This window comes from Oryza sativa, chromosome 4 (assembly GCF_034140825.1).
Source record: "Oryza sativa Japonica Group chromosome 4, ASM3414082v1".
In the NCBI taxonomy this organism is placed as follows: Eukaryota; Viridiplantae; Streptophyta; class Magnoliopsida; order Poales; family Poaceae; genus Oryza; species Oryza sativa.
Genome location: NC_089038.1, coordinates 12,795,651 through 12,803,931, shown reverse-complemented (window position 1 = coordinate 12,803,931; position 8,281 = coordinate 12,795,651). Strand labels below are relative to the sequence as shown.

At 39.7% G+C, this 8,281-nt stretch overlaps 1 protein-coding gene across 1 annotated transcript; it reads right to left on the bottom strand.

Moving 5' to 3' along the window:
- LOC136356179 (MICOS complex subunit mic60-like) lies at positions 1-3,211 on the bottom strand. The gene is made up of 7 exons (XM_066309762.1): positions 3,161-3,211; positions 2,968-3,064; positions 1,592-1,617; positions 1,079-1,513; positions 944-1,003; positions 763-846; positions 1-684 (listed from the first exon to the last, which is right to left on the bottom strand). The coding sequence occupies exons 1-7, from the start codon at positions 3,209-3,211 to the stop codon at positions 1-3; spliced, it is 1,437 nt and encodes a 478-aa protein (XP_066165859.1).
- Positions 3,212-8,281: the final 5,070 nt, after the last annotated feature.

Below are 8,281 nucleotides of genomic sequence, written 5' to 3'. Positions count from 1 at the left end.
TTATTGAGACAAGTATCGCTGGATAGCCAAAATAGCCCTTTGCCTAATTTGTTCTACTTCTTCAATAGCTTGGGCATCTTGAGCATCAGTTCCAGGGATGACTTTTAGGGACTTGGTCAAGTTCGCAACATTCTTGATAGCCGATTTCAGCCTTGTTTTTTGTTCTTCAATTGATTTTGGGAGATCGACTAGTTTTTTGTGTTCCATATCTAGCGCGGCATTGCATTCTTCAAGTTGCACCAAGAGCTCAATCTTGCGAGCTTCAAGCTGATCAATATTGGATTTGATCGGACCTTCAGATAGCTGATCAAGTTTGGTTTTTTCCTCATGCACAAGCTGCCGATTAGCTTGGATTGTGACCTCAATCTCTTTGCGCTCACGGCGTTCGGCTAGTCTTAGCTTGGCTTTTTCCAGCTTGAACTGATGTTGCTCGAGATAAGCGGCTGGAGTTAGGACATCGGCCAAATCTTCGGGAATCAGAGCCTGAATTTCATGCAGCCGTGACCTAATTGATCCACAGTCAACTACCAAGCTATCTAAAGAAGAGGCTTCTAGCCGATGAGAGATGTCTTCAAGTGTTTTTCTTACATCATCGGATAGGGGAGCTAGGGCTTTGCTTGAAGTGTCTTCGTCTGCCTCATCAAGGTAATCTCTGATATCAAAAGAGAAGATATCGGCTAGAACCTGCAGAGACAATTTCGGAAAAAGTAAGAGTTGGGTAAATTATAGCCGATCTAATTGTTGAGACAAAGGAAAACTTACTGGGATAGCAGGAGCAGCTGGTTGTTCTTCCTCCTTGATGTGATGACTCCCCACAGCCGATGGAGTCTGGTCACTTGACGATTGCTATACAGGAGGAGAAGCAAGAGGAGGCTGTAGAATAGACAAGTGTTATATAGAGCCGGTTGAGTTTGATTAAGTAAAAGAATTAAAGTCATCTTACTGGTGGAGCCGACTTGGCAATCGTTGCTGCTGGCTTTTTCTTCACAGCAGTTTTCTTTTTCTGCAACCACAAAGTCTATGAGTAATTAGCCGAAGAGGGAAGTAATTTTAGAAGATGTCAAAGAGAGATACTTACTCTTGTAAAATGAATGGGGGCAGAAGGAGTTGGAGGCGTTTGCTTGGGTGAAGCCGATGGTGTTCTTTCTGTGTCACTCATTTCGGCTACAGCCTGGTCAACATCTTCACCAATTTCCTCTGCATCTAAAGCTTGTTCAATAGATGTATCCAAGGCGGGTAGATCATCAGCCGACTTATCAGTCGGTTTAGTTTTCTTGAATTTGGCCTTTTTCTTTGGAGCTAAGACCAAGGTACTCATGGCCGATGATCTGGTTTTCCTTTTCTTGCGTGCATCGGCTAGTTCCCTGGTTAGGCCGTGAAGAAGAGTTGAAGTCTTGGGGGCATGGTAGCTGATAACAGGGGGAGATAGTCCACCTCCATTCGGAATTAGACCTTGAGCATATTCAATGTCCTTGCCACTATTACTTTGATGAGGAGGGGAGGACTCTGTTGTCTGCAAAATAGGAGAAAAAGATTAGTCAAGTAATGAATCGGCTAACTGATTATGCAATTTAGTAATGACAAAGTTTACCTGGGGTATGACGTCAGGGAATAGATCTGTCATATACATTGAAGCCGATTGATGAAATAGATGCAGCTTCCATTCACCCCACCATCTGTCAAAGTTTTTGCTTCTAAATCCTGCCAACTCAATATTATCAATGCTGCCCAGAGGGGGTCTTGGTAGGTTAAGTAGCCGATCCATCATTAGAGTGGATGTGATTTGTCCTCGGCATTGAATCTTGTCGGCAAAGAATAAGCCGATTGGGAGTTGGCCCAATCCAAGTTGTCTGGCCGAGCTCATTGGGTGATAAAACTCGTAGGAGACTTGGATGTTTCTCCCTTGGTGAATGCCGACGGGGAGGATGCATAGGCTGATTGTAGCTATAAGAACTTCTCTGGATTTTTGGAATTTTTCATGATTAATGTCTTCAAATCTAAAGTCCGATGGAAGTTCAAGGTCTGCTGAGTCTTCATAGGGAAACCAGATTCGTGCATCTTTCTTAAAACCTTCATAGGAGCTGCAGAACCAATTCTTAAGTAGCTCAGCCGATAGCTTCGCTCCAGCATCGGTTGGTGTGGATGCATATTCTCCATATGACATGCATCTGCGATGGGTGCGCTCTTCTCCATCGTCTCCTGCAATCGGCTCTGGCAGTGGGAATTCAGCTTCTGTCATAGAGGGCCGATTGACAACCTTCATGACTATCAGGACTAACCAGGTTTGCAGCAGCCACCATGGTCCGCCTGCTCCAACTATTGAGCCGACGGCTATTTTAGCCGATGCGTTGTTCAATGTTTGGTACAGATAGCCGAGATGGATTTTGCCCAAAGGAAATTCTTTCTTTGATTCTAAGGCTTCAGCTACAAATTGCCTGTTGGTTGTAGGGCCACAACTAGATCCATAGAAGGGGAACTTTTCTAACCACATGAGCAAGAAAGCTACATGTTCCCGAGGGGTAACAGACCCTTGGCCCATATATGCTGCCACATAGCCAGACTAGCCACCTATGCTTTTGGTCTTGAAGTCAAATTGGTTCTTGGTGTTCATACTCATAGGGTTAGCCAATGAAGTTACATCTAATCCAGTAATCATGGTGATGTCGATTAAAGTTGGAGTCATCGGCCCTTGGTTGAATAAGAAAGCATTGATGGTGTTGGACCAAAAGTAGGTGGCGGTAGCCATCAGAGGTTCATCCTTAGCAGAATTGGCTATGGTGAGAGCAAGCGCTTGGCCGATTCCAATCTCATCCCAGTGAACTTTCTTACTAGACGATACGCGTTGGTACCAGGTGGTCCAGCTTTTATCAGGTGTGGGTTTTTCGAGAGATGGCCAAGACTTGAAGGTATTCTTCCAGTGACCCAGGTTAGGGTTGGCTAGTCTAAAGGGGATCCGGTTGGTTTCACCAATGATGAAATCAGTGGGGTCGAGGTTGCCGATTGGGCCAAGAAAATAGTGGATTTTGTGCGAAAGGCTGGGAATCGCGACTAGGTTGAAGAGATGCTACAAATCCAAAACAACAGAGAAAAAGAGAGCAATGTAAGATAAGAGAAAATCGATCTGCTGCTAAGAAAGGGGATCAAGCCGACGGGAACTTACCTCAGCATACTCGGCTGAAGGCGCATCAGATGGGTTGGTGCAGGACGACATCGCTGCAGGCGGAAATCTCGCCGAAGATGAAGTCACCTGGAAGTCGCTTTTGCGTCGGAGGAATCGCTGGAGAGAGAGAAGACAAAGTTTCGCTTGAGCGGTGAAAACGGAAGTCACGGTGTGAGATTTCTCGAGGGTGACGTTTAATATTTAAAGCATGGCAGTAACGGTCGGAAAACGGCAAAGTGCGAACTTACTCGGGGTCGATTTACAGCAAATCCGAAACATTACCAAATATTCCGGACTTGGGGGGCATGTGTTAACAACCAAATTTGGTAATATCGGCATCGGGAAAGAATATTAGATCGAAGCAAAGTCGGAGGCGGAGATTGAGTTCAGAAACAGAGCAGGAATCGGCTGGAGTCCAGATCGGCTACGATTAGGATCGGCTGGGTCTGAGTCGGACTAGGTAAGCTGATACAACCGATTCCGATAATGCAACTTGATGTATGATATTGGGTTGAATTAAGGCGCTTCAAGATGATTGCCGCACATGGATAGAGTCTTGAGAAGTCAATTGTATCTATTAATTAGGATATTTTATGTAATTTCCTTAGAGATATGCTTGGGCAAAAGTCTGCCGTAAAGACTTATGGTATCTTAGAGTTTGTTAAAGATATTAGTCGTGTCCGTTATGGGCATATCTTGTAATTCTCGGGTATAAATAGACCCGAGCCCTATGTAACTTTTAACACACACGTTCAATACAATTTCGGCGCATCGCCACCCTTTTTGCTTTAGTTTTATTTCGACGAGTTCTTGCTTTCGGGTTGAGCTGCATCGGTTTCGATCTTCAACAAGAGGTAAAACTTGTTATGACGACTTGTGTTCTCGGGATTAGTGCTTCCATGTTTGTGATACTCTGATCTCGTTTATGTAATTCGTCGAACTATCATATATCTTACATAATCTCTGGCAATACCACTATCTAATCTACAATCGGCTAACATCTATCGGTAGAGGACAGCCGATTAGGTTAGATTTCGATATTGACTTAGATTATATAAGATATCTACCACTCTATGAAACTTCCAGCAGCTTGATTGTCTAGATATTGTTCTTCTTTTCATACTTAATGTTGTATCAGTTGAGTTTGATCTATTAAGTCATGCTTAGAAAATCAACCTCTAGCCTGCCTTCTGGTTGCCGATTAGGGTAGCATCGGAGTTTCAGCCGATCTTATCTGATTTAACTATATTTACTCTATATGCTTTATTGACATGTTAAATCTGGCATTTATTTTAAGATCTTATTGCATTTAAGTATATTAGGCCATTGTTTGATATATTCTACTTGCTTTAATATCTTAGTATAGAGTGGTATCGGAGTATTAGCCGATACATGCTAGATCTATATGATCGGCTCTGCTATGAACATATGTAGTCCCATTATTAATATATATTTCGATTTAAGTGATTTATACTGTCTCGGCATGGCGTCCGATCTATCCCAATCACTTGATTTAAGTATATATCGATACAAGGAGTATATATTGTGAATACCTACAGCCGATCGAGTAGATTTAGTTCCTTCTTGTTTATTCATGACTGCCGATCGATACATATATGACATCGGCTCAAAGATAAATGATATGTCATCGGCACCTAGCCGATCGACTATCATTTATAGATTTAACCGCGGTTTCTTTGCTTCTATTTTTTGTTGATTACAGGATCAAATCAACTGGCACGCTCATACATTCGAAGGCGAGCTTTGGACCTGCACTAGAGTTAAGCAGATCTCCCAGGTCACGTGTTTTCTGTCAACACACCAGCCCTTGAGGTTTGCTGCCAACCCGTAGAAGTCACTCATCCTCTCCACCCCGCCACCTCGCGAGGAGCAACACATCTAGCATCCTGGCTCAGAGGAGCTCGTTAGCACCATCCCCACCAACTTCCACACCGTGCACGGCCGAGGAGGATAGCTAGAGAAAGGCAGGTCCCTCGCACCGACCACGGACAAGGTGAGGAAGCCCCAGATCTAGGAGGAGCGACGGGGAATGGCCACCAAACCTGGGTCGAAAGCTGCTCCGCAATATGCCCCCCAACACACTCGCTAATAAGCTCGGTCAGCGAGTTCGCCGCACGCACCTCCCTCGTACTGCCGCCGTCGTCCGGCAACACTCTCTCCATGCCGGAGGGGCACAAAAACCGAGCCCCACCATCGCAATCCTAGCTAGCCGCTCAATTTCCGGCGGCTAGCTCCGGCTGCGTACGGTTGGGAATGGGGAGGAGGGTGGTGGCGGTAGGGCTTGCATGTCGCCCCCAGGTTAGTTGCTCGGGTGTGATAGGGGGCCTCTCCTCTCTCTCCAACTATTTTTTTAGTGAAAGTGACATTTCAAGAACAAGCTCACTTCTTTTGTGCTAGTGTACCTTCTACTCACTCCGATTCACAATGTAAGTCATTCTATCATTCCCCACATCTATTATCTATCTATCTATTATATACTAAAAGTCCAAGAAACTTCCTACAAACGCTCCTAAGCCACCATGTGTACTCCTACAAATACTCCTAAACCGCTATATGGCATCTTAACAAACCGGTAGGTCCAATATTTTTGTCTATTAGAATTTTATTAAAAAAATAACCCCACAAACTCCCCTACCCTCTCCTCTCCCCATGGGCCCATCCTTCAACTGGACGTACAACTCAAGTTCGTACGTCCGTAGGTACGTCTTCCCTCCCCTCCTATCCAATCTCTTCTTCTTTTTTCTTTAGTTATACAAATTTTTAAACAATAATAAATCTTAAATAACCATATTTTTTCTATAGTTATTTGCACGTAGTCTATCAACAATTAAAAAATATATGGTGTTCTTTAACCTATATGAAATATTTAATTTTTTATCACCTCCTAAACTTTGCATAACACGGAAAACTGTCATATAAAATAGGGAAAAATTGATAATGTAGATTACACAATCATATATCAATTCACAGAATATGCATGAACAAATTAAGTTAGATCTATTATATAACAAACTTTTCTAAGCCACCATGTGGCATCCTGCAAGCGCTACTTACTAAGACACCACGTGTCACTGTAATAAATTAGAGAAATTTCTAAAAATTTTAAGAAAAAACCAAACATCTAGACATTAATTTTCATTAAATTATGTGGACCCATTATTTACCACCATTAGATTTGTCTTTAAAAGAACTCCCTAACCCCCAAACCGGATCCAAATTGGGACTGTATGTAGCGTACGTTTTCTTAAGGATTCTTAAGGATAGTACGTGCGTACGTTAGTAACGTACATCCACCCCTTCATCCCTCAATTTCTTCATATTTTTGCACATATTTCTTCCCCTATTATCATATACTTTATTAGTTAGAAAATATATTTTTTGTGTTAAACAATTCAACAACTATAACATCTAAATCATACAACTAACTTTTAATCCGCTTATATCTTAAAATTATTTATGACTGCATCTACAGGCAAAGACCAAAATTCCACAATAATTCAACTTTGAGGAAAAAAATGACACTTTGGATTATATTTCCAGACTTTTGCGTACCGTTCAAGCAATTACAATAAATATGAAATAATATTATTATAGACTCTATCATTGTGCATAACTTCATAAGAATTAAATTATATCTACAATCATAAAATCTAAAAAAATAGCTATGAGTAATGTTCCCAAAATATATAAGTTAGAAAGCAAGAGTTATACGAAAAAAATAAGCAGCTATAACATCTCAATCATGAGATCCCCTATATCATACGAGTAATATTTTTGCTTATGTATTTTGATTATTTTACATTTAAAGACCCATATTTGGGGTTATATTATCTGACTTTTATGTGCCATTCAAACAATTATAAAATTGTGAATAGTAATGATATATATTTTATCATTGTATATAAGTTCACAATAATTCAATTAGATATGTAATGACAAAAAGGTAAAATGAACCTAATAACACTAAGTATTGTTCCAAAAATTTACTCCTCCCATTATGATATTATAATAAAGCAAAAATAACAGTAGTAGATTTGTAATGTTCACATTTTCAATATTGTATACTATGTAGGAAAAGACGAGTAAAAAAGATAGATCTTAATCAATCAATAAAGCTTTTATTTTATTTTTAGTTAATAAAGTAATAATAAGTAAAACACAATAAATGTAAAAAAATAATTATATGTACACATACTTTGTCCCATTCGACTTTCTCTTCTTCTCCTATCTCACTCAACTCCTCTATCTTATAATTTTTAACTAATTAACAAAATAATAAAAAATGATCAATAATTACAAAGCTAAATAATTATGATTCTTATGTCATAACTGTTTTTTAGTTTATTTGAACTGTTATTTTTTTTATAATTAAATAAATAATTGAAGATGCATATTACTCATATTTCACTCCATAAAAATGAAAATACTCCATTTAAGCACACACACCTATATATCCTTTGCATGGTAACCAAATAGAAAAAAAATAGAGCATTATAAAAAAAGTGACAATAAGTATTGCATCACCTCAAATCATTGTACATCCTCTGTAGCACATTTACAGTGGTATGTAACTTACGTGTTACATCTTAATTAAAAGTAAGACCTTAGAAATTATAAGAAAAGACATCTGACCATCAGTTTCCACTTAATAGGTGGATCTATTATTTTAACCAATAGATATAATATTAGAGAAAATCTTAAGCTGCCATGTGTTACGCCTTAAAATTTAGACGCAAAGGATATTAAAAATTTTGACAAAAAAAGTGGATCATCGGTTTTCACTTAAATCATTAGATGTGCACAACACAGTACTACCCATCCCCTCCCCCCCCCCCTCCTGTCTCAGCTTGAGTTCTCCACTCTCTCCTTTACCCCTCCTTTTTATAGCGAGAAATAATCAATAATATTAAAACATGCAATTTTTTAGCTGTACATCTAATTTCTAATCTAACTATTGCTCTATTCATAATTAAATCATCAATTTAAAGGTTCATAACCTCTATAGTTTGAACTGGTATAAAATAAAATTTAAAATATAAAATATCAATATGGACTAAGTTGAACTATTTGGAGAAAATCAAATAAGTTCGTACCTTTCAC

Bases quoted from the DNA above. Each gene is read 5' to 3' on its own strand.
- LOC136356179 (XM_066309762.1), bottom strand. From the start codon at position 3,211: ATGTCGTCCTGCACCAACCCATCTGATGCGCCTTCAGCCGAGTATGCT. The intron at 1,618-2,967 runs GTGAAACCAACC...TGTATATGACAG, and splicing joins CCCCACTGATTTCATCATTG to ATCTATTCCCTGACGTCATA. The intron at 1,514-1,591 runs GTAAACTTTGTC...CCTATTTTGCAG, and splicing joins TCCCTGACGTCATACCCCAG to ACAACAGAGTCCTCCCCTCC.